We start from the raw sequence: 26,956 nt of genomic DNA, 5'->3' as shown, positions 1-26,956 counted from the left end.
CTAAGAATTCTACTGTTACTGAGATCAATAACTATGCTATAGATTTATTACCTGGAGAAGCCAGAACTTATTTAAGTTCTGATTCTCTATCCTCTTCATCTGGAAATTTAGAAAATCTTAGCATAATGTATCCCACAGAATTCCTTAATCAGCTTGAATTCAATGGCTTGCCTCCACATAGTGTAGCTTTAAAAATAGGCATGCCCATCATGTTATTAAGGAACTTAAACCAATCTTCAGGGCTATGTAACGGAACTAGATCGGTTATAACCCAAATGACTAATAGAGTTATTGAGGCAAAGATACTGACTGGTAGCAACATTGGTCATAAATTTTTTATACCTAGAATCAGCCTTACAGCAACAGAAAAAAAATGGCCTTTCACTTTTAAAAGACGTCAATTCCCAATTAGACCAAGTTATGCAATGACCATAAATAAGAGCCAAGGACAATCCCTTAAAACAGTTGGTTTATATCTTCCCCAGCCTGTCTTTACCCATGGACAATTGTATGTCGCATTGTCAAGGGTTACATCAAGGGAAGGGCTTAAAATTATTATAGACAACAATGGAGAAATGCCAAATAATTACACTAAAAACATTGTCTATAAAGACGTTCTCCAAAATTTAGTTTCAGGTTTAAACTTCTCTCTATGCATATCTAAACATCTCTATTTATTTTATATGTATACTCACTTACCAAAGTTTATTTCTTCTTTTACTCACACCAAATATATTATATTTCAGCCCTTTGATGCGATGAATATCACTCCAGTCAGAAGCTTGCAGCCCCATCAAGACAAACTCAAAATTAGGGTTCGAATTTGCAGGATCTGGAGGCCAAAGGTTTTTGGATCTGATCATCAATTCACTGGTTTAGAATGCATATTGGTTGATGCAATGGTAAATCAACTGTTCTCATTACTTATTTTACTGATATTGTTGTTCCTTTAAATAAATCTCATTTTCGAAAATCAAATATCTTCACTTAAATATGGATCAAACATACTTTCCCAACACCATTTCTCAATGCAGAGACACCTTTCAAAAACTGTTTTCCTCCTAAAAAATATTAATTAACTCACTAACAATATTTTTTTTCAAACCATTACATATGAACAATACCCTGCTCAACAACAATACTGCAACAACCACCTTATACTCCTCACAGTATATAAATATCTAAACAAAATTAAACCGCTCCTACTAGCCCCAATTTTAAGAAATCAAAATTACAACACATAATTAAACCACAATTTCAATCTTTCAAATAGGAAAAATCATATCTGTATATATATTTTTTTAACCACCTATCATCTCTCCAATTTGCAGCCATTCATTCATATCTTTACACAATTGTTTCAGGTCTTTGCACCCACAATTATCTGCTAAAAAACACTTATACAACCCTTTTACAAATTGTCTGCAGATATTAAATATTCATATAACCAACTCTTTTTTTAAATAGTAAATGCTACCTTTGTTAAATGATCAAAATTCATATGCTCTATATGTATGATAGTTAGTCTAATAAACTTCATATAGTATGAGTATCATTTAGTATACCCTGCAGATAACCTATACAAACCAATCAATTTGATCCTCCATTTTCTCACATTTCAATATCATAATTCATTTGCTGTCTGCATTTTTAAAATTTATCTGTTTTCTTGATTCTTCCAATTCTACCATGATTAACTAAATGTATTTTTCTACTAAATCAAGGGAGATGCGATTCAAGCAACAGTCAAAGAAATTGACTATGATTGTGTTGCTCCAAAGATGCAGTCAGGAGCTGCCTATGACATCAGCTGCTTTCACACAATCAAGAGCAGATCAGTCTACAAAGTCGTTCCTCATGCTGCTGCTATCATTTTTAACGAGAGAACCATATTCAAGCAATTGACAATTGTTCAACCAAACATTCCAGCACACCGTTTTCACCTCATGGATTACAGCCAACTATCCACACGCGTAAATACAACCACAATTCTAACAGGTGCTCAACGCAAAACACACTTTTTCCCATTATTTTCATTAATTTTATTTATTCTCTTACACCAATCAAATTATGATCACACACTTCTCTTATGCACCTTAAACATCTGCCTGTGATTTTTCCATGTATTTGGAAGATGTGATGGGGCACATAACTGCAATACAACATCTGGAACAAAAAATGATTGACAAAACAAGGTTGGAGAGCAAATGTGAGGTGTATATAGAAAACATAAGGTACAACCATTAACCAAATCTTTACAAATTTAACACTTTTACAATCGACATTAAAACATTTTGTCCTCAATTTTTTTTTTCAGGCATCAGACAATGAGAATCACACTTTGGAGCGATGCAGCAAAGAACTTTGACCATGCAGCTCTCGAACAGTTGCCACCACCAATTTTTATTGTTTTCACAAGCGTGAAGGTGAAAGAATATCAAGGTAACTCATAACTTTTCCCGACTTCCTATTATTTGCATCTCCAATATTCATTACAAAACTTCTTTCATTTTTCTGTTACCATCCGCAGGAAAACCTGTTCTTAGCAGCACCAACTCAACCCTGTATTTCATCAATCCACCAATACCAGAGCTTCAATCCTACAAGATTGCGTAAGATTTTTCAAACCTTTTCAACATACCAATTCAACTTTTCTAATATAACTCTTTCATTCGATATTTTTTACCACAACAATTCAGTTTCAAAGATGATCCAGTGGCCATCAAAGTGATTCCACCTTCAGCGATGGCACAACTACCTTACCAACAATTAAAAGAGAGTCAAAGGGTGGATGTGGCAGAATTAAATATACTTGACCCAGATCTGCACAAGGTGATCCACACTCACAACAAACTACTATTACCCATCTGCATTTTTAAAATTGTTTTCATTATCAACCACATTATTTCAATGATTTCACATTTTTCACATTATTACTATAATATACCCTTTCAAAATACAATAGCCTACAAACTTTTACTGCTTTCTCATATTTAACACTCTTCACATCTCTCCTTCCCTTTCTGAAATATGAGGTATCTAAACATTTGCTCATAACCTAACTGCAATACTTCATATTAGTTGTACTCTAACATACTATATACCAACCATCTTCAAAGTAACAAACATTTATACCATGCAAACTTTATCAAACCAAGCATTCTATACTTGCACCAAATCCACTTTACCAAACAATGTTTATACAAACTTATATGTACCAATTAACAATAAATATTCATACCAATTAACAACCAGCTAACAACTAAAACACTTATAAAATAATTATAACATAGATATTAGTAACTTGAACATGAGCATCGACAAAAGATCAAATAATTACAATTATCCAGCCTGCCTACCGCATGATCACCTTTCATATTTTTACATATTAGTAACTTAAACATAAGCATCGACAAAAGATCAAATAATTACAATTATCCAGCCTGCCTACCACATGATCACCTTTCATATTTTTGTAAAACCTCTATTGCACAATTAACTATAAAATTATTATAAGTATTCAGAAAATGTTTTGACTAATTCAATTTGTTTTTACTATATTCAGTCATGCCAAAAACTTTGTAAGCATTGTCCAAAGACTCAAACATTTGTATACGATTAAAACTATTTACTTTAATGGTTCATATGATATGCTAAACAAAAGTTTTGTTCACCTTATTTTGTATTTCAACCTTTTATAACCCTAGATATCTCTCAATTAACAAAAACGACCAAAACTCAAAATCTACTCTCAATTCAACCACTATCAGATTGTTTCTTTTTTCTTATAGAGTTCAAATAATATATTTGGGCAGCCTACTTTCCTGATTGCATCATCATTATCATTTCTTCTCATCTTTATAAAAAATTTATTATCTCAAGTCATCCATTTAAAATCTTTCATTTCATTTAAACTTCTTCAATACCCTAACCACTTATTTCCAACAACTTATAGGACAAGCTGATTATCTGCCGTGCAACCATTACACGGTTTAACACAAATGCTGGGTGGTGGTACAGAGCATGTCCAACTTGCCACAAGCAGGTCAAGCCTTCACCTCAAAGTGATGAACTCATTTGTCCAAGACACGGCACCCTCACCACACTTCCTATCCCTTGGTAACCAATTTTTTTTTCTTTCTTTTTATGTTTGGCAAACAATTTTAAACTATATACTTTATACACTTTAACCACTGTGTATAGTTCTCACCTGTACATAACATACATTCTTTAAAAATACCATGCATCCTACATTTTAAAATTATTTATATTTACCATGCATAATGCACATCCATACTCCCTATTTTCATTACTAACAAAACCCTTAGGACACACCTTAAATAATTAAACCATATAATCACTTTTGCACATACACTTCATCTCTCTTAACAAATAAATGTAATATTACCAGAATACAGAGCTAGCAAGTTTAAAACCTGACAACATTCTTGCAACTACAATCAATCAAATACCAAAAAAACACATGTATATACCACATAATACGTTATCTTCAACCTTCTTATACTGTCTCAACTTACATTCTTCAATTCAGAAATACCAACTCACAATACAATTGCAGGTTCAAAGTCAGTTTTGCGATTGCAGACGCAAGTAACACAACCAGTGTTATCATAATTGGAGAGGCCGCTGAGCAACTTTTTGGAATCTCATGCTTCGGATTAGTTGTTGAGCAGGGTTTCAATGACCAGAGTCAATTCCCAGATCATATACTTCGACTCAGAGGCCAAACTAAAAATTTTCAAATCAGGTTTGGAGGCATGAAAACAGATTTCAAAAGAAATGACCTCTTGATCCATGCTGTTTTTGATGATGAAACCCAGATCCTTGAACAACCCTCTCTTCCAACCGATCAACAAATGGTTGTGCATGCAACAAAACAAATCAACCAAAAAACCCTTCTTTCCACTCCATCACCTGCTTCAAAAAAATTCCCACCAAAAACACTTTCTGGTTCAACAAGGGCTTTCAGAAAATACCCCACTCTCCCATCACCCAAAAAAGCTGCAGTCAAAAGAGCTCTTTTCACTTCTCTGACCAACGTAAGAAAAAAATTCAAGAGGTACCTAATTTATAAAACCTTTAACCCCTCATGCTAATACTAATCAAATTATAACACATTTTTTTTGAATTCTAACATGCATTCCTTTTTTTCCTGTTCTTCCAAAAATCGTCACTGACAGAGAAGCAACAATTGAAGAAATCATCAGCAGAGATACAGCTAAGAATGCAGCACTCACAGAGGATATTTTGGGCTCAGATGACATCCCTCTCATGGCTTTAAAAAAAAAAACAACCAAAATCATGGCCAGGTATAATCCATACTCATACACTGAAATTGACAGATCATATAATACTCCACTACTATTTTTACTGCATCCACCATTGACTCATACTTTCAATTACACTTATTAAAACCTCATGAATTAGAATTTGTTACTTTGAAGAACTATGTACAGTTTTTATCTCGCATACAATTATCTTTTATAAAGCAATATCGCTTTTATCAATCTCAATAAGCAAATCTTACAATGCATTCCTTTCAGTTTATATAGCACTTCTCCACATTTTTTTCCCTCTTTTCTATATCTCAATTTAACATATTCCCTTCTTTTGTTCTCTACTCTCAAATATCAGAATCATTCAATATTACCAAACATATATTGTTAGATGCATTCTTCAATTGGTTCATCTTATACATATTGCAGTCAACCTTCAATTCTAACATTCTTTCTTTCATCCTGATTGTTAAATAATGATATATAATTTCATTTACCTAAAATCAAATCACAAAACAAACAAACAACACAATTAACATTTGTTATTCATTCCTTTTTTTCTTTCACTTTAACCTGAGATCTTCCAATTTCTAACACTTTCTATGGTTAACCAAAAATGCAGCACAGCAGATAAAATCCTCCCAACAAAGGACAATAAAGGAGACAAAAGCCCCACAGCAAAGGAAGAAAATAAACATGCCCAACATCTCCCCCTCCAACAAACCACCACTCATGACAAAGCAAAGGACCGCGGCTCACCAAGCACAATTTGACCCCTTCTCAGATGATCACAAATACCTCTTTTGAACAATCAACGATTACATATTAGTTTCTCTTTTGTTTAAACTAACACTCATTTCTCTCATGCATTGTAATATTTTTTGAAACCTGTTTGCACTTTTAAGATATGATCAATATCTTAAAACAACAAACAGGCAAGCCTTTGCCCACATCTAAACACATCCTATAAAAGGCACTTATATTTTGAATCATGTGAAACCCAACGACTCATACTGTATTTTCAAACCTCATAACTATTTTAACATATCATTAACATCTTAACAAACCAAACACACGTCTCCTCAAAACATTTTATCACTTCTTATTACCCGCAGCAACGTGCGGGCATTAATTCTAGTTTAGTCTAAAAAGCGAAATTTCACCAAAATTTCTAAATTTCGAAATTTAGAAAAAAATCACACACACAATGACACAAATATGAAAACTTTTTTCTCTTTTGTCCTTTTGCGTCAAACAAATTTGTCCTGCATATTTATATTTGAAGTACTGTTTTGGGAGCTTTGTGGTATGCCAAGCCAGGCCCGGATTCAGCTTTAAATGGACTATGCTTGTGTGGTTATATTAATTCGTTCAAATTATAATACGTTTAAATATTTTGACTGCCTTCTTCTTCCTACATTAATGAAAGTTTAAAATATGATTCTAAATGGACATAACTAGCTTCTAACATTATCAGAATTAGCTAAACTAATAGCATCTTTGCGCATATATTTTATCAAAAGATCAAAGTTGCTTAAATAAAGGATAAATTTTGAACAAATATGGGAAATGATGTATAATTATTTAACTCATTATACTAAATTTAACTGTTGCGTACTTGAGTGTGATAAATGTCCACTAACACTCTATGTGATGCAATTTGGACAATGAAAAGTGTGAGAATCTATGGTACAGACACTCAATGTGATGCAAACAGATCTAATACAAAAAATCTACAATATAGACATTTGGAAAACATTTTGTGCAACATCCAGCACCTAATACAAAGAATTTACTATCATAGGCCACATAATGGCTCCTATGAAAGACTGATTATGAGGGATATCTCATTTAAGGGTAAATAAAGGACCTCTTGTGATGCTTACTTCATATTATAATTTGATGATCAAAATCGTCTTTGTTTTAAGTCTCAATGTAAGGATCAATTTTTAAAAAAATTAGAAATGAGATGATATTTGTTGTGCTTCAGCAATAATATTTACAAATGCAAAGGCAGCATGAACAAGAAAGCAAACCATAAAAGCCATTGAAGAATGAGATGATGATGAAATTGGCATTCTGAGATGATGCATGAAATTGGTAGAAAAATATGAATCCAGGTACATGTTCTTTCTCTCTCTGTGGAATAGTAACCAAGTCAAGTCGTTCAAAATTGGGTCCAGCTGCCACCAAGGTCCTCACAAATGCGTTTATAATGGTGCAAGACTGCAAGTTGTGTTGATGATTCTCGTTCCAAAAATATCAATCATAAGAATATTCTCATATTTTTAATTCAACTGCTTGATTATGCAAATTATTACATTATGTTTTCAGGGCATCTCCAATATTGTAATTTTCAAAAGTTCTCACAAAAAAATTTAATTGATGATCTATGTTACTTTTAATGTTCTCATAACATTGCACTTTAATTGCATGAACATTTCCTAGCTCTTTCCAATCCAAGTTTTCTTAGGAGGGATCAACTTGGCCAAAGAGACAAGTCAACATTGCCAAGACGTACTGAAAAGTGGCAGTGCACTCGAAAGTGGGAAGACGTACTGAAAAGTGGCAGTGCACTCGAAAGTACTTGATGGTTCCATCACGTTCTCATGCGTTGACGAAGACTCTTGACTCTAAATATCTTGACTGTCTTTTTTTTTTTTCTACATTAATAAAAGTTTAAATATATGATTCTGAATGGACAGAACTAGCTTCTAACATTATCGAAATTAGTTAAAGTAATAGCTTCTAACATTATGCACATTACGCAAAAGATCAAAGTTGCTTGGGATAAATTTTGAACAAGTGTGGGGAATTAGCGATATATAGTTATTTAACTTATTGTACTAAATTTAACCGCTGAGTGTGATAATTGTCCACTAACACTCAAAATTATTCTTTATATGATTAATCAGTAAATTGCAAAAGATCATCTTTGCCCAGCTCCTAACTGAAATTTCAATATTAATATAAAAAAAAATATGCTTAAATCATTAGAGTCGGTCCTAAAATTTAAGAGGCCCAATACAAAAGAAGGCTGTTATTTACACACCTTTTTTTTTTTTGGCACACCCCTTTCATAATTTTTCTCACTTCACATCCTTACACTCCTCCCACTATTGAAATTTCTCATATACACACCTCTCCCAATGATGCAGAACGGATGACGGAGAAGTTTATGCAACAGCTTGATCGTTGCAAACCCAAAAAATTTGAAAAATGATTTCTACTAGTCGGAGGGTTTGGCTCTGAAAGTGGCACTAATGTATATCGTTTCGAAGGGAGTCACGAGACGAGTCAAACTCATTACTACACCATGACGCATGAGCTTTTTCAGCCTTCTAAGGTCGTTTAGGGCCTTAAAACTGCATTTTGAACTTTCAAATATTTTATTTATTTTCGTTTATATTTTATTTGGGTTTGTAATTACCCGTGGGCCTTAATTATAAGGTTGCTTGCGCCCTAAGGTTTCTTTAAGCGTACTTAAGCAATTTTACAATTGCTAGCCGGATTATTCTATTATTTTATCAAATTAATTATTGAGGTTTTCTCTCAATTTCCTGGCGGATTCCAGGGTTCTTGTTCTTTTAGGTTTACGCTTGTAAGCCTTGGTTGATTGTACTGCATCACCCATATACCTAAATACCCCAATTCATTAATTTTAACAAATTTCTCTTACACACCCCACCAAATCCATTCAAACAATACACACCCACCCTCGCTTTCTCTCTTTTTCCCCACCCCCACCATTTCTCTTATTTTTCTTCTTCTTCTTCTTTCCCCCACCCGCAGCAACCCACCCCACCTCCTCCCAGCCACCACCTGCAGATATGTATTGGATATTATTCAAAAAAGCTTAATCATCCTTCTAGTTTTATAACTATATTGAAACATTAAAAATTGAAAAGATCAATTAAAGCATAAAAGGTACAAATAGTTAACAGGTCTGAATGGAAAACCAACTACAAAAAGACAGAAGATGATTTTTGTCAGTTTATTCAATCATATGTTTAGGTTTGGTAGAAACGAAAGGCAGCTGGAGTGACAATCCCACCTGTAGATAGCCAAAACAACCACCCCATCTCCTCCCCGCATGCACAAGCCACCACCACCTTATTCCCTCTCTCTCTCTCTCTCTCTCTCTCTCTCTCTCTCTCTCTCTCTCTCTCTCTCTCTCTCTCTCTCTCTCTCCTTCCCTCTCTTTTCTCACCCAAGCAGACAACCAAAGACCCAAAACATTAAAAAAAATAATAATTTGCAGCGGGTTCGATAGATCAGTGCTGAACCTGGTGGTTTCGTTCGGCAGGTATCGACCGAATAGAATAGGATTGTTCGGCGGGTACCTGCCAAACGAAATCGGTGGTTTCGGCACTGGTCCGCCAAACCACCTGCAATTTTATTTTTTTAGTTTTCTTTTCTTCGGCGATGGTGGCTGGAGGAGCAGCTGTGAAGTGGGGAGGAGAGAGAGAATTCCAATTTTTGTTTAATTAATGTACGTTGTCCTCAAATGGGTTTGCAAAGTCAATTAATTTGATTAAGAACAATACTTGGGTCACCCCGCCCCCTCAAATTTTAATTTTGGCAATATCGGTATATGATCAGAACCATTCACTTTTTAGATAACATATTAAAGATTATCTCTGCAAAAAAATCCAATCAATCGGAAATCATTTGATTATATAACTATTGTTAATTAAATAGAAAAAATAGATGGTTTTCAATTAAAGAGTGATTTTTTTACCGAACCGTTGATTTTTTTATTTAATCGACAACAGGTATATAACCAAATGATTTCTGATTAAAAATGATAATAATGAATAATACAAACAGCCAAAAAGGTTGTTTAAATACGTTCAGAACTCTAGACGTTCGAAATTCAAAGCGGAAATAAAAATGGAAATAAAGTGCAATTCAAGAACCTTATTCAAAAACACTAAATTGCTTATTTGAAGCCATAAACGAGGGAATTTAGCCAAAATCAGCCCTTTGTCTCGTCGTTCCCTTCGAATCGGTATATCATGGGCCCATTTCTGACACTGGGCTGGGCTGAAGCTTGTTCCTTTTCTTAGCCTTGTGGCGGTCGAGTTTTTGTATGAACCGTTCTGCCATTTGTTCTACATCAACCACCACCTTCTTCTTCCCCCTACCCGAGCATAAAAAACATCCACTACCACCACCACCACTTATTTTTTCCTCTCTCTCTCTCTCTCTATATATATCTCTCTCTCTCTCTCACTCTCTCTCCTTTTCTCTAAAAAAAAAAGGGTTGTAGGTGGTTCGAAAGACCAGTGCCGAACCTGTCAGTTTCGTTCGGCAGTTAACCGCCGAAAGAACCAAGTTTGTTCGGCGGTTACCTGTCGAACGAAACCGACAGGTTCAGCACTGGTCTGCCGAACCACCTGCAACCCTTTTTTTTCTGCTGTCTGCTTGGGCAAGAGGAGAGAGAGAGAGAGAGAGAGAGAGAGAGAGAGAGAGAGAGAGAGAGAGAGAGAGAGAGAGAGAGAGAGAGAGAGAATAAGGTGGTAGTGGTGGTGGCTTTTTTGGTGATGGCTGTTTTGGCTTAGGTAGGGGGAAGAATAAGGTGGTGGTGGTGGCGGCTGTTTTGGCTTAGGTAGGGGGAAGAAGAAAGTGGTGGTCGTGGCTGTGGTGGTGGTGCATGCGGAGAGAGAGAAGGAATAAGGTGGTCAGTGGTGGCTAGGGTAGGGGGAAGAAGAAGAAAAAGAAAAAAAAAAAAAAAAACAGGGGAAGGGGGTGTGAACGAGAGAAAAATAGGGGGAAAGAGGGGAGGGGTTGTGAATGATCGAGTGCAAATTGGTTAACTCGGTTGCAAATTGGAATTATTTCATAATTGTGACAATGACGGTCCAAGAGGCAACGACTTGCTCAATAATTCTTCTCGAATGTCGACTTCAATGATGAATATGCTAGACTTAAAATGAAAGATATGTGAAAGTTCATGGCTTGAGAATCAAGAGCAGCCATGTTTTTCAAGCTTGCAATACTCCTAGTACTACTAAGCTTAGCAGCAGCAGCAGCTGAAGATGTGAGTTTCACCTACAATGGTTTTGGTTCTGCTAATCTTAGCCTAGACGGCATAGCACGAGTCACACCCAATGGTCTTCTGAAACTTACAAACGGAACTAAACAGAAACAGGGACATGCCTTCTACCTCAATCCAGTAGCCTTCAAGAACTCATCATATTCCAATGCCACTGCTTTCTCCTTCTCCATCACTTTTGTCTTCGCTATCAGCCCAGAATACGCAACTCTGGGCGGCCATGGAATGGCTTTCGTCATCGCTCAAACAAGAGGGCTTCCGGGAGCTCGCCAAAACCAGTACCTTGGCCTCTTCAATGAGACCAACAATGGAAATGACACTAATCATGTTTTTGCTGTGGAGCTTGACACCGTCCAGAACTTCGAGTTCAATGACATCAATGACAACCATGTTGGGATTGATGTTAATGGCTTGGACTCTAAGCAATCTGCCTCAGCAGGATATTATGCGAAAAACAATGAAGGGTTTCAGAACTTAACTCTCATCAGTGGTCAACCAGTGCAAGTTTGGGTGGAATATGATGGTACCCAGAAGCAAATCAATGTAACTTTGGCTCCAATCAATCTTGCCAAACCCCAAATTCCACTTTTGTCTTTGAATCTTGACCTTTCCCCAATCCTCAACAAAACCATGTATGTTGGATTCTCCTCCGCCACTGGCTCATTCCTCATATCCCATTATGTTTTGGGCTGGAGCTTTGAGATCAATGGCCAGGCTCAAGACTTTCTACACTCACAACTTCCCAAGCTGCCTCGGATTGGAGGTAAAAAAACGTCTAAACTTTTGACCATTGGTGTGCCTGTGATGTCTGTGAGTTTGGTTTTGCTAGCAATTTCAGGTGTAGTTTATGCCATAAAAAGGAAGAAGAAGTTTGCTGAAGTGCTTGAAGATTGGGAGCTCGAGTATGGGCCTCAGAGGTTTAAATACAAAGAACTATACTTTGCCACAAAAGGGTTTAGGGAAAATGAGCTTTTAGGAACTGGGGGGTTTGGTAAGGTCTATAGAGGCATATTATCCACCTCCAAAATTGAGATTGCTGTGAAGAGGGTCTCATATGAATCAAGGCAGGGGATGAAGGAATTTGTTGCAGAAATTGTCAGCATTGGCCGGCTTCGTCACCGGAATTTAGTACAACTCTTGGGCTATTGCAGAAGAAAAGGGGAGCTACTCTTGGTCTATGACTACATGCCTAATGGAAGCTTGGACAAGTACCTTTATGACAACCCAGTGGTCACTCTCAGTTGGAGCCAGAGGTTTAGAGTCATCAGAGGTGTGGCTTCAGGGCTGTTCTATCTCCATGAAGAATGGGAACAAGTTGTGATTCACAGAGATGTGAAGGCCAGCAATGTATTGTTAGATGGGGAATTGAATGCAAGGCTAGGAGATTTTGGACTTGCAAGGCTATATGACCATGGAACAGACCCTCAAACCACTCACATAGTTGGAACACTTGGCTATCTAGCACCTGAGCACTTAAGATCAGGCAAGGCCACAACCAACACAGATGTGTTTGCTTTTGGGGCCTTTTTGCTTGAAGTTGCCTGTGGAAGAAGACCAATACAGAGACAAGGCCCACATCAGGATGTGATTTTGGTTGATTGGGTTTTTTCTTGTTGGAAAAGAAGTGACATTCTTGAGGCAAGAGATCCAAATATGGGCACAGAGTTTGTAGATGAGGAGGTGAAGTTGGTGTTGAAGCTTGGGCTGTTGTGCTCACATTCAGAGCCTACAGCCAGGCCAAGCATGCGCCAAGTTGTGCAGTATTTGGAGGGTGATATTGTTCTGCCGGAGTTGTCACTGCTTGGGCTCTCTGCCAGTGGGTTAGCGTTTGCACGCCATGAAGGTTTAGATGACTTTACAATGTCATCATATGTTACAATGTCATTATATGTTCCAGAGTCTTCACTCCTCTCAGGTGGTCGCTGATGATTCAAAATCAAAACAATTGGGATTCTCTCACAAACTTGAATTTACAGAGCCATACTCAACGAATATGTTTATATTCACCTTTGAAGTTTGAATGTTTATATATAAAATCCGTACTGCAAAACAACTAATTGTATGTAAGGCTGCTTGTTAGCTTGTCTGTAATTTATGCTTGTGTACTGATTTATGTCTGCTTAGTATGTAATATGTATGCATGCTCTATTATTAACAGAAACTCCCTTTTCAAGTCACTATTTATGTCACGTTAAATTAATATCATTAATATTAAATGACTATTTTGCCCAATCTAAATTTAATTCAAATGAATTAATAAAGAGATGTATAGCATGTTTACGTAAAAAACATCTCTTTCTCCAACTTCATCTACAAAACTTTATGGTTTATCATTATTACCTAATGAATGATTATAGATTAGAGTTTACTAAATCAAATGATAAAGAATTAGAGATTGAGAATGATTTTCTTTTTCAGACCCCTAAAAATTTGATTTTCTTCCATAGACCCAATAGAAACGTGACCATGATTTTGAGTACTCATGTGTTTAGCAGACCAATCAGGACTCCATAGTCCAGACATAGAGTGGAGGCGACCTTCTTCCACTAATCCATCTGATTATCATCTCATCAATAGATCCAGGGAGAAAAAATGACTGGAATGCTAATTGGTGTTCTTATCAATGGATTCATGAAGATATAATGACTGAAAGGCTATTTGGATGTTAGAGGAAATCTGCTAGAAACTTAATTATTATGTCATTGAAAATTAAGATAAAGAAGAACAGGAATAAGGATTTTTTTCTCTTTTTTCTTTCAAAATATGCTTTTGTTCATCGAATTAAATTTATAAGGTTGAAGGGTTGAGATTAAGATTAGAGGAAGGAAAGAGATGGCTTATTAAAAGGAGATGATCAGGTCCTAAATTAGGAGAGGATTTTGCAATATTTTAAGTAAGGTTAAAATTGTCTTTGTAAAACAGTAATTGTTTTTCATTACTGTCATTACAATAAAAGAACATTCACTCATACGAGCTTCATCGTTGACAGGGTTATTCATGCGACCAGGTATACCATTCCATGGTGTAGGAGATTTTTTGCAGATTAATTGAGTTAATGGACCCCATGTTAGCTTTTAACAGTTTAATTAATTTTGGAATTGATGGAGCTACAACATTACAATAAAATGAAAACATATGATATGATACAAATGTTATCCGAAATTCTGATGGTGATTTCATGGCAGGTGCGTCTGCTTCGTTTCCGGGCTGTTTGGATTCTACATCGGTGGAGCTCCAAGCCATCTTACATGGGCTTCGGCTAGCAGTAGATGGTGGGTTCTACCACGTCCAACTGGAAGGTGACTCTCTTGAAGCGGTGCGAGTAGGGGTGGGCACGGTGTGGTTCGGCTCACTTCACCCCGAGAACCATGCACCGCGCCATAAATTTTTTCTCGGTGTGGTTCGGTGTTGTAAACCGAACAAATTAGAGAAAAACCAAACCAAACCAAACCATTGCAAAGACGGTTTGGTTCGGTGCATGCACGGTTTTAAAATAAATACATCCTACTTAAAACAAAGTTAAGAACCTACTTAAAAGTTAAAACAAATACAACCTGCTTAACACTTAAAAGTTACTAGTTTACTACAACAACAAAAATAACTACAAGTCTACAACCAAACAAAGTTAAGAACATGCTTTCTTAATTTCTTTAGGCATTACAAGCCAACCAAACAAAGTTAAGAACCTGCTTTCTTAATTTCTTTAGGTTTGTCTGATGACTTGAATCACTTGATGAGTGAATGTCTTCTTTTTTTTTGGTTGGAGAGTGAATGTCTGAATGAATATGTGATTTACTGATTTTGTCATTTTTTATTTTTGTTTTTGGTCTATTGACTTATTGAGTATTGACTCTATTGACTCTATTCTAATATTACAGACTTTACACTATTAATTATTTAATTAGTTTAATTTAGGTATGCCACTGTCTGATGAGTGATGAGTGATTTCTAAGTGATTTCTAAGTGATTTTGTGATTTTTAATTTGTTCTTTTTGTTTTTGGTCTATTACAGTATTTATGCATTACTCTATTTGTTTGGTTTTTTTTATTTTTTCTGTTTTAGTTATTTGGGGTTTCATTTGGGGTTTGGATAGATTGGGGTTTCATTTGGAGTTTTGGCAAATTGGGGTTATATCTAATATAAGATTATAATCTGTAACTATATATATTATATAATCTATTTGTTAGTCTATTTGTTTGGTTTTTTTAATTTATTTTATTTGGCATTTCGTTTGGGATTTGGGGAGATTGGGGTTTCGTTTGGGATTTGGGTAGTAGGGGTTTCATTTGGAGTTTTGGCAAATTGGGGTTATAAGTTATAAGTTATATCTAATATAAGATTATAATTTGTAACTATATATATTATATAATCTATTTGTTGGTCTATTTGTTTGGTTTTTTTAATTTATTTTATTTGGGGTTTCGTTTGGGGTTTGGGAAGATTGAGATTTCATTTGGGATTTGGGCAAATTTGGGTTATAAGTTATAACTATATATAAGATTATATATAAGTATGTAAATACTATAGAGTAATTAGTATAGTATATATATAACTATATACTACTATAGTATATACTAGTATACTACTATAATTATAGATTACTTATATAGTTATATATAACTATTGTAGTATGTATACAACTATATACTAAGTTACTAACTATATAGTTATATACTAAGTTTATATATAACTCTATATGCATAAAACATTATTATATAGACTATAGAGTATATAGAAATATAATACACTAATTCTATTATATAAGATATAACTAAAATTATATACTAAAACATTATTATATATATAATATTAAACTCATAGGGTTATATAAAATATATTTTAGGGTCTAAAATAAAAATGTATAAAATGTGTATAAAAATGTATAAAATGTGAACAAAAATGTATAAAATGACAAAATGTGCATAAAAATATGTAATTATATTTTTTAAAAATTATTCGGTTTGGTTCGGTTTGGTTCGGGTTAAATGAGCATAAAACCAAAACCGAAACCGTCCATATACGGTTTGGTTCGGTTTTCTCTTACGGTGTTGACTTTTCGGTCAACTCGGTTTTTTTTCGGTTTTTTTACGGTGAGTTTGGTTCGGTTTTTCGGTGCGTCGGTTATTATGCCCACCCCTAGGTGCGAGTGGTTTGTGATACAAGCTAGTGACCATTTTAGCATGCATGGAATCTTTCTGTCTGCAATTCGGAATTTGATTGCTCTCTTGTCTTCTTTCTCAATTGCTTATGTCATTCGTACTTGTAATTATAACGTGGCTCATGGTTTAGCCCGTTACGGTGTGGATTGAAGATAGTCCTTCATGGCTTCTTCCTGCTCTCACTCGCGATGTAACCGTTCATATATTAATCTATTTGGCTAAGGCCTCTTTTCTCAAAAAAAAAAAAAAAAAAAAAAAAACAAAGGTATTAAATGAAAAATTGAAATTATCCCAATAAATAAATAAAAACTAGATTCAGCCCACCCTTCCCACCACGTATTGGTATAGTCAAAATATATCAATCCACATATTTGGTAAAACTAAAATATAATTAACAACCCAAAAACTTGTAGGAATAAAATGTCTAAAACGACATATTAGTAGAAAAGAAATGTAACAGAGACTTTTTAGGGTATAAATTTCGGGTTTAATAATTAGGGTGTAGCATGCGCCTTTTGAAACTTCTAATATAGGTTTTCAAGTCTCAGGTTTTCGCCGGTAGCTTTTGGGCAAATCCGGTCAACGAGGAAATCTAGCAGACTTGTGCTGAATAAAACGAGTTAGAGAGCACAAAAATGGACCATTTAGAGCTATTTCACAGAAACATGTGACATGCCATACGAAGCTGACCAATCAGGATATGCAGCATGGCACGTGATTTGGGAACAAGCCAACCATAGCACCCCAACTGGCAGTACCCCTACTGGCTAGGGTGACATGTCATCTTTTTTATCGCGTCCTATTAAGAGACAATCGTCAGCACGTGGAAATTTTTGACATCGCTGCACATCTATATATGGTCCCTTCTCGTTGGTTCGATGTGTCTATGTAAACTCTAACGTACAATGTCACAAAATTCACCAAAATACTCCCTAGCTCTGAAAAATGTTCAAAAATCCTATTGACTCATCTCAATCAGTAGTATTTATTTATGACTTCAAATTCACAATTTTTCTTCCATCAATTTTCAAGTAAATTCCTAGTGTTTCTAATATTTTCAAATAAATTTCGTAAATTAACAATAGTTTAAAACAATTCACCAAAAATATAATAAATTCAAATAAATTCTCAAAAATCACCAAAAAAAAAAAATCAAATGACTTTAAAATAAATTCTAAAAAAGATTTAGGGGCGCACATTATATGTTGTGAATATGTGCTTGACACATTTGTTGAATGGAATAAACGATATATATATTTGTATATGTGCTAATTGTAATTCACATATATATGTCTAATTTGGTTGATGAAATGTATATTGAGATTTACTTTCTGAATAATGCATATCAAATTGAATATAATCTTGAGAGCTCGTATATTTAATTTGTTGGCCATTAGGTGGATTAGTAGATCTGTTTCATATGCTAAGCAACTTGTAGCATTCTTGTTATCAATTATCATTTGTAGGCACCTACCTTAAAAGGTTTTGAGTTTGGGTGCGTAGATTAAATTGAACCAAAGAATTGTATTTTAACCTATTCACCCCTTAAGGTATATGATTGGAACATACTTTTAATGTACTTTTAAGAGTTTGAAGAACATATTATTTGCTTTTCACCTTGATTATTGAGCTGTGCTCTTATGCCTACGTACGAGGGTTACAAAAATTGTCTACTGATACATTAGTGATAGTATTACATCAATAATGAATGCACCCTCCAAAAATGATCTTGAACCCGAAAGTTTATAATGATGAGCTGAGCCTTGATGCTTAAAACGAATTTTCTTGTGATCTCTCTAATATGAAGATGTTGCCTTTATCATACCTCCCCATCCTCATGGTTTCATCAACATATCTATTGTAACCGAATTCTGGAAAAAAAAAAAAAAAACCTCTGCAATTCGAAAGTCAAAAATATATCTCAATTAAGCACATAAAAAGAATTAATAATACCATTCAAATAAATGATTTAAGATACATGATCTCAAGCCAACCCTCTGGATTGAAGATTCCAAGCAGAAGATGGTAATTTTTCCGAAACACATTCATTAACTATTATGTTTCCAAACATAACAACAAATAATTAAACTCTATTTAGAGCAAAAACAATTATCTGAGCATATCTGAATTGGAGAATCTATTTTCAATACCAACTAGGAGAAAATTGAGGTAGCAAATTTGGTACAATACAAAAAGTTGTAGTAAATTAGAGGTGGCAATTTTGCCACGACATGATAACACAACACGTGCCCGATATGAAGTTAGCTTGTTAGCATTAACCATTTCTTAACATGATCCCCATTATGACATGACACACTAAACATGAACACAAAATGAAACGACACAAACATGACCAATGAACACGAATTGTCACCTCTACACTAAAAATGGTATCGAAAATGGAATGGTACTGAAGATACCATTTGAATATTCGCGGGCCCCACCCGCTGCTCTTCACGTGGGCAACGGCAAAATGTTGGCTTCTTGTGTGTTATGCCTTCAAGCGAAGTAACAGCGGTTATTGTTCTAAATGCAACAAAGATTGACCAATCAATCACCCAGATGGGTGGTCGAGTGGCCCTTGTTACATTTTAAAAGAAAAATCGTTGCCCACGTCAAAAGCAACATATGGGACCACAAAAAACCATTTAGTACTCCAATTACAGGGATTCACATATTCACACTCAGATAATCCACACTTGGTCCGGATGAAAATCTATACGAGAATCTCTTATGCCAAGCATATATAGTAAGGGCGGAGCTAGAAATCATTTTTCTGGAGGGCCAAGAATTCAAATGTAAATATTAAGGAACCATTATACAAATATTTTCCAAAATTTTTAAGCAATACGAAAAAATAGTTTTTAAATGTTTCTAAAAAATGCATAAAGCTACATGTGGGTTGGGGAGGCCTGGCCACCTCAAGCCCACATGTAGCTTTGCCCTTACTATATAGGAAGTTTATTGAGACAAGATCCTATACGGGAATTTGGAATCCTATACGGGAACTTGGATCCGATATAAAGGCAACAACAAGCCAAGCATAACACCATCTTCACCATACGAGCATCGACCAAACTTCAACCCTTCCATTCCTATAACCTTAGAAAAAGAGAGTAAATGATCGAATCAATTTCTGAACAACAAAAGCAACTACAAGTGAATTAAAAAAACTTATTAAGCATGTATAACACAACTACAACTACATAACCATTCCTATAACCTAAACAAAAACATAGCAAATGAATCCATAAAAAACAAAAACAACTAGAAGTGAATTAAAGTAAGCTATTAAGCATGTATACCACTACTGCAACTACATAATACTGTAATTCATACAAATGGAAAGGAAAACATGAATAATAGTTACTAAATTCAAAAAGTACTCCAAACAATACATCATACCTAAACAACAAGAATGAAAATCAGGAAAGGAAGAAAAAAGATAAAGAAAGAAAAGGGGGTGGGGGTGCAACATAGGAGAGGAAAGGAAGAGTTCACAAAAAAAAAAAATTTACATAGTCACAACATCATGTCCATTTTGGTCATTATACATAGGCACAACACTTCTACATCAAATTTTACCAAACACTCTAATGCTGCTTTTAACACTCACAGCACTTTTAAAAACACAGTTTACCAAACACCCAGCTGTTTTACCTCACAGCAGCTTTTTCTCACCGCATAACAAATAGAAACAGCTTTTTCTCACCACACAACAATCTGAAACTGATCCTAAGGCCATCCACAGTGAGGCCTTGATTTTGATTCTGATTCCAATTTATTGGACTAAAAAATAAAAATAAATACTCACAGTATGCAGGAGAGAGTGATTCTTATTTGGCCAAATACTAATTAGTGATGTCCATATATGAACATCACTGATTCTGATTCCTATCCATTGCGGGCCAGCCCACGTGAAGAGAGAGGAGAGACAAATGGTGTCAGATAGCTGTTGTTGACGCAGGGCCCATGTGTTTGGCCAATCAGAATTCTTCCTTTCTGTTTTTTGGCCAATCAAAATTCATCATTTCTTTAATTATTTGTTTAAATTAATTAAACTACCGAAAAAAAATTTGAAAAAATCCAGAAACATTTGAAAAAAAAAATCTAAAAATTATGACAATGAATCCAACAGCTATTTTCACATTTTTTCTATAAATACCTCATTTATTTCATTAACCTTTGAAATGAAATAAATTTGTGTGTTGTGTGTGCAATTTTGGTGCATTAATCTTTATTAAATGGTGCATTAGATCAAGATAATTTATTGTAAATATATGTAAAATTGGACTTTTTTTAAGATTTTATTAAAATAATGACATTGGTATAATTTTCTTATAAATTAAAAATTAATGATCAATTAATCAAGATTAGGCCTAATTTAATTTGGTACAACAATATTACTCTCAGCACCACTACAGATACAATAAATATAAGAATCACTCTCAACACTATTCAGATAGGAATCAGGCCACTTTTCAGCGACTGATGTCAACGTGTGGGGGGGGGGGGGGGGGGGGACACGTGTTGACCACAACTGTGTAGGAGTGATTGTGCGCAACTTCTGGCGGCAAAGCGTTTGCTGAAGGAGTAAATAAGGTGGGTGAATTGGCGTTTACCCTTTTATTTTAATCTCTCCTATAATTATTTAGCATATGTATTGTCAGACGTAATTTAAGCCATGGACAAAAGACTGTGAAATTGCAATAATGAGTTAGCTGGATTCCTCTTCCCCCCCATAAGTTGGTTTGGGTTCAAGAACTATTAAACAATGTTAAACGAGTTATGCTTAATTCAGACTTATTTTGTGCTTGTCTCGTGCTTGGTCCGTCTCATGCCGTATATGATGGGCTAAAAACTTCGGCCTAGTCTAGGCTATTTACTTGTCTCGTGAGATCTGTTTTGTGCTTGTGCAAGCTTGCCTAGTCTAGGCTATTTACAGTAGACTTAATGATCACCTAAAGACAAAAATGCAGACCTAAATCAGGAGTATTTTGGTGGACGTGGAACAATCTGGGGATATTTGATCATATTTCTCTGCCATCATCCCTTATTTATGGTAACTTAATAAGGTGTACGTGGTAAAGAGATGTTCAAAGATCAAAACGACTCTAATGGCTCCTGGTTCATGTACATCATTTATATTATGTTTTTTTTATCACAAATAGTCCATCAACTTTTACCAAAACATCAATTTGGTCCCTAAAGTGCATTTTTACTCAATGTCATCCCTCATCTTTATCACCGAACATCAATTTGGTTCCTATACACACTTTGAAAATTTGTCAAATATAGCTCAGGTTATGAACAAATTCTCTGAAAATTCCTATGGATTCGTCTTGACTACTACTATTTTTATATGGGGTCAAATTATCAAATTGACGTTTAACATTTTCTAGAAAATTTGGGGAATTAGTTTGGGAATTTTGGATTTTCTACAAAATTAATTTGATAATTTGACCCCATATAAAAATAGTAGTAGTCAAGAAGAGTTCATAGGAATTATCGGATAATTTTTTCGTATCCCGAGCAAGTTTTGGCTAATTTTCAAAGGGTGTCTAGGGACCAAATTGATGTTCAATATTGGCAAAGATGAGGGATGAAATTGATTAAAAATGCATTTTAGGGACTAATTTGATGTTTGAGTGAAAGTAGATAGACTATTGGTAATATAAAGACTTTACATTATTAATTGTTGCATACAGGGGAGGAAGACAACATGGGCTATGGTCGGCACGAGCGCACAAACATGGTACAAACACAATATGATTAAAAAGAGTCCGAAATAAAATTACTCTTCATAAAAGAAAAAGACAACCACCTCAGATCTTAACGTTAACAGCTTTATAAATTTTTTATATGCTAAACTCAAGTAATATATATAAAAAGTCAATAACTAGCTTCATTTTTATTGTTGGCCTCAGATCCTGATAATCTGAAAAAATCCTATAATTCACCAATCATTTGACAAATTTGTAAAGAAATAAAAAATGATAATAATAATAATAATAAATAAATAGTTGCACTTGTATTCGTTGCACATCATATCTCTACCTACTGTGTTTTGCCTTCAATTCGTTATTCTCTCTATTGTTCGCTTGCTGCGTATTTCATACACAATGACACAAATATGGTGAATAAGTCGTTAAAAGAAAAAAAATCACACACACACAATGACACAAATATGGAAACTTTCTTCTCTTTTGTCTTTTTGCGTCAAACAAATTTGTCCTGCATATTTATATTTGAAGTACTGTTTTGGGAGGGTTCCTTCTTCAAGTGAGATTTGTGGTATACAGGACCGGTCCTGATTTTGGAAGGCCTAAGGGCAAAAATCTAAATTAGGCCCTTAATTTTAGTTGTAAAAAAAAAAATAAAAATAAAAAATAATAAAGAGAACTTTTGTAAAACAATTGACAATTGACAATTTGGAATCAATGTATTATAATACTTTCATTAACAAAAGGTCTTCTTCTAACATTTCTAGAAACAAAATCATCAATAATAATTTCAAATTAGCTATGATAAATTGACAAAAGAAAAATAGCAGCAACATCACACTCTTTCCATTAGCTTTAATAAAATCCAACTATCTAATTTAGTTAACACAACAGTTTTTTAATTCATTGTCATCAAATTCAGTTAACTTATTTAAATTAAATAAAAACTCAAAAATACCTTCATATATTTTCAATTGTTCAAATCTATTATTTAATGAAGCAAGAGCATTATTGCTAAGACGGAAGGCGAAAAGACTGTATCGCTGTAAATCTTCTTCTTTCTTTGATAAAAGAGAAGGATAAAGGGTCGGACGTAAATTTAAAGTTTCTAGACTTTTGTTTTTTGAAATCTGAATCACATTAATTGAATTAATTGATCATTAACATTGGGCCTCCGTGTAGTTCTTTCTACTGACATTGGATTTAGTCATTTGGGCCTCTGTAGGCAAGTCGGTTTATAGCTTTGCTTTTTTTTTTTTTTTTTTTTTTTTTTTACAGTAGAAATTTATTTTTAAATATATATATTAACATATATATATAATATAAAAAAATTTGGGGCTCACCTTGAAAATGGGCCCTAGGCGGTCGCACTCAGTGCCCCCCCTTCAGGACCGGCACTGGTGGTATACCAAGCCAGCCTGGATTCAGCTTCAAATGGTGTACTCAGTGTGGTTAGACTAATTCGTTCAAATTGGAATTATTTCATTATTGTGACAATGACGGTCCAAGAGGACGACTTGCTCAATATTTCTTCTCGAATGTCGACTTCAATGATGAATATGCTAGACTTAAAATGAAAGATATGTGAAAGTTCATGGCTTGAGAATCAAGAGCAGCCATGTTTTTCAAGCTTGCAATACTCCTAGTACTACTAAGCTTAGCAGCATCAGCAGCTGAAGAAGATGTGAGTTTCACCTTCATTGGTTTTGGTTCTGCTAATCTTAGCCTAGACGGCATAGCACGAGTCACACCCAATGGTCTTTTGGAACTTACAGACCACACAAGACACAAACAGGGCCAAGCCTTCTACCCCAACCCAGTAGCCTTCAAGAACTCATCATATTCCAATGCCACTGCTTTCTCCTTCTCCACCACTTTTGTCTTCGCTATCTTCCCAGAATACGCAACTCTGGGCGGCAATGGAATGGCTTTCGTCATCGCTCAAACAAGAGGGCTTCCGGGAGCTCTTCAAAGCCAGTACCTTGGCCTCTTCAATGAGACCAACAATGGAAATGACACTAATCATGTTTTTGCTGTGGAGCTTGACATCATCGACAACCCCGAATTCAATGACATCAATGACAACCATGTTGGGATTGATGTTAATGGCTTAGTCTCTAAGAAATCTGCCTCAGCAGGATATTATGCGAAAAACAATGAAGGGTTTAAGAACTTAACTCTCATCAGTGGGCAACCAATGCAAGTTTGGGTGGAATATGATGGTACCCAGAAGCAAATCAATGTAACTTTGGCTCCAATCAATCTTGCCAAACCCCAAATTCCACTTTTGTCTTTGAATCTTGACCTTTCCCCAATCCTCAACAAAACCATGTATGTTGGATTCTCCTCCACCACTGGCTCATTCCTCACATCCCATTATGTTTTGGGCTGGAGCTTTGAGATCAATGGCCAGGCTCAAGACTTTCTACACTCCCAACTTCCCAAGCTGCCTCGGATAGGAGGTAAAAAAACGTCTAAACTTTTGACCATTGGTGTGCCTGTGATGTCTGTGAGTTTGGTTTTGCTTGCAATTTCAGGTGTAGTTTATGCCATAAAAAGGAAGAAGAAGTTTGCTGAAGTGCTTGAAGATTGGGAGCTCCAGTATGGGCCTCAGAGGTTTAAATACAAAGAACTATACTTTGCCACAAAAGGGTTTAGGGAAAATGAGCTTTTAGGAACTGGGGGGTTTGGTAAGGTCTATAGAGGCATATTATCCACCTCCAAAATTGAGATTGCTGTGAAGAGGGTCTCATATGAATCAAGGCAGGGGATGAAGGAATTTGTTGCAGAAATTGTCAGCATTGGCCGGCTTCGTCACCGGAATTTAGTACAACTCTTGGGCTATTGCAGAAGAAAAGGGGAGCTACTCTTGGTCTATGACTACATGCCTAATGGAAGCTTGGACAAGTACCTTTATGACAACCCAGTGGTCACTCTCAGTTGGAGCCAGAGGTTTAGAGTCATCAGAGGTGTGGCTTCAGGGCTGTTCTATCTCCATGAAGAATGGGAACAAGTTGTGATTCACAGAGATGTGAAGGCCAGCAATGTATTGCTAGATGGGGAATTGAATGCAAGGCTAGGAGATTTTGGGCTTGCAAGGCTATATGACCATGGAACAGACCCTCAAACCACTCACATAGTTGGAACACTTGGCTATCTAGCACCTGAGCACTTAAGATCAGGCAAGGCCACAACCAACACAGATGTGTTTGCTTTTGGGGCCTTTTTGCTTGAAGTTGCCTGTGGAAGAAGACCAATACAGAGACAAGGCCCACATCAGGATGTGCTTTTGGTTGATTGGGTTTTTTCTTGTTGGAAAAGAAGTGACATTCTTGAGGCAAGAGATCCAAATATGGGCACAGAGTTTGTAGATGAGGAGGTGAAGTTGGTGTTGAAGCTTGGGCTGTTGTGCTCACATTCAGTGCCTACAGCTAGGCCAAGCATGCGCCAAGTTGTGCAGTATTTGGAGGGTGATATTGTTCTGCCGGAGTTGTCACTGCTTGGGCTCTCTGCCAGTGGGTTAGAGTTTGCACCCCATGAAGGTTTAGATGACTTTACAATGTCATCATTTGTTTCAGAGTCTTCACTCCTCTCAGGTGGTCGCTGATGATTCAAAATCAAAACAATTGGGATTCTCTCACAAACTTGAATTTACAGAGCCATACTCAACGAATATGTTTATATTCACCTTTGAAGTTTGAATGTTTATATATAAAATCTGTACACTGCAAAACAACTAATTGTATGTAAGGATGCTTGTTAGCTTGTCTGTAATGTCTGCTCGTGTACTGATTTATGTCTGCTTAGTATGTCACGTTTAATAAATCAAATGATAAAGAATTAGAGATTGAGAATGATTTTCTTTTTCAGACCCCTCAAAAATTGATTTTCTTCCATAGACCCAATAGAAACGTGACCATGATTTTGAGTACTCATGTGCTTATGTCCCTCGTACTTGTAATAACGTGGCTCATAGTTTAGCCCGTTACGGTTTGGATTGTATTGACCAAGTGGTGTGGAATGCAGATAGTCCTTCGTGGCATTTTCCCACTCTCACTTGCGATGTAACCGTTCATTAATCTATTGGCTAAGGCCTCTTTTTCAAAAAAAAAAAAAAAAAAAAACATAAAAAAAAAAACTCAAACATATGGTATTAAATTGAAAATTGGAGAAAATTAGGATACTAAACTGAAATTATACCAATAAATAAATAAAAACTAAATTCAGCCCCACCCCACCCTACCCTACCCTACCCTACCCTTCCCTCCACGTATTGGTATAGTCAAACTATATCAATCAACATATTTGATACAACTAAAATATAAGGTTCCAATTTACCCCTACGAACTATATGGGTGATGTCAAGATAGTCCACAAACAAAAAAAATATTTCACGCGCATCCATCAGCTTTCATAAATTATGAAACGTTAGTGTTTCCATCCAATTTTCCATTAAATGCCAGAATGGAGTGCCACGTGGATTTTTTTAATGATGTGGAGTGCACGTGGAGATAAAAATAATAAAAAATTACAAAAATATTTTATAATATTAAAAACTAAAATTAATTAAAAAAAAAATTTAACACAAAAAAATTCCTACTTCCCATCCTCTTCGGTGCATCTTTACTAGAAGGCAGCAGCCCCCAGGCCACAATCCAACCCTCGAAAGTCGCCATCTTCACTGGCAAACCTCTGACCTCTCTCCCTCTGAAACCAAA

The 26,956-nt window shown here is 35.4% G+C and overlaps 2 protein-coding genes, 1 long non-coding RNA gene and 1 pseudogene across 4 annotated transcripts; all 4 read left to right on the top strand.

The window, feature by feature from the left end:
- Positions 1–26: 26 nt before the first annotated feature.
- On the top strand, positions 27–623 carry LOC147283811 (uncharacterized; the record flags this gene model as incomplete). The annotated part of the gene is made up of 1 exon (XM_086242829.1): positions 27–623. A coding segment is annotated over exon 1 (498 nt), but the record flags the coding sequence as incomplete, so codon positions are not given.
- Positions 624–2,386: 1,763 nt separating this feature from the next.
- Positions 2,387–2,780, top strand: LOC147283810 (uncharacterized). The gene is made up of 3 exons (XR_015122243.1): positions 2,387–2,442; positions 2,531–2,612; positions 2,700–2,780. It is a non-coding gene; the product is annotated as an uncharacterized LOC147283810 (long non-coding RNA).
- Positions 2,781–11,193: 8,413 nt separating this feature from the next.
- On the top strand, positions 11,194–13,531 carry LOC147283809 (L-type lectin-domain containing receptor kinase IV.1 pseudogene; annotated as a pseudogene).
- A 10,229-nt stretch (positions 13,532–23,760) lies between these two features.
- Positions 23,761–26,037, top strand: LOC147283808 (L-type lectin-domain containing receptor kinase IV.1-like). 2 transcript variants are annotated; one of them, XM_086245209.1, is made up of 2 exons: positions 23,761–24,700; positions 24,776–26,037. In XM_086245209.1, exons 1-2 carry the CDS (start codon positions 23,857–23,859, stop codon positions 25,843–25,845), a joined length of 1,914 nt encoding a protein of 637 aa, XP_086101335.1. In that variant the 5' UTR covers positions 23,761–23,856; the 3' UTR covers positions 25,846–26,037. The 2 variants fall into 2 exon arrangements, with proteins under 2 accessions (XP_086101335.1, XP_086101334.1); XM_086245208.1 differs by having other exon boundaries at positions 23,761–26,037.
- Positions 26,038–26,956: the final 919 nt, after the last annotated feature.

This window comes from Dryas octopetala, chromosome 5 (assembly GCF_963921425.1).
Source record: "Dryas octopetala chromosome 5, drDryOcto1.1, whole genome shotgun sequence".
Classification (NCBI taxonomy): domain Eukaryota; kingdom Viridiplantae; phylum Streptophyta; class Magnoliopsida; order Rosales; family Rosaceae; genus Dryas; species Dryas octopetala.
The sequence above is the reverse complement of the archived record's forward strand: the minus strand, read 5'-3'. Positions and strand labels throughout refer to the sequence as shown.

Excerpts from the sequence above, each read along its gene's own strand:
- LOC147283808 (XM_086245208.1), top strand. The coding sequence starts at position 23,857 with ATGTTTTTCAAGCTTGCAATACTCCTAGTACTACTAAGCTTAGCAGCA.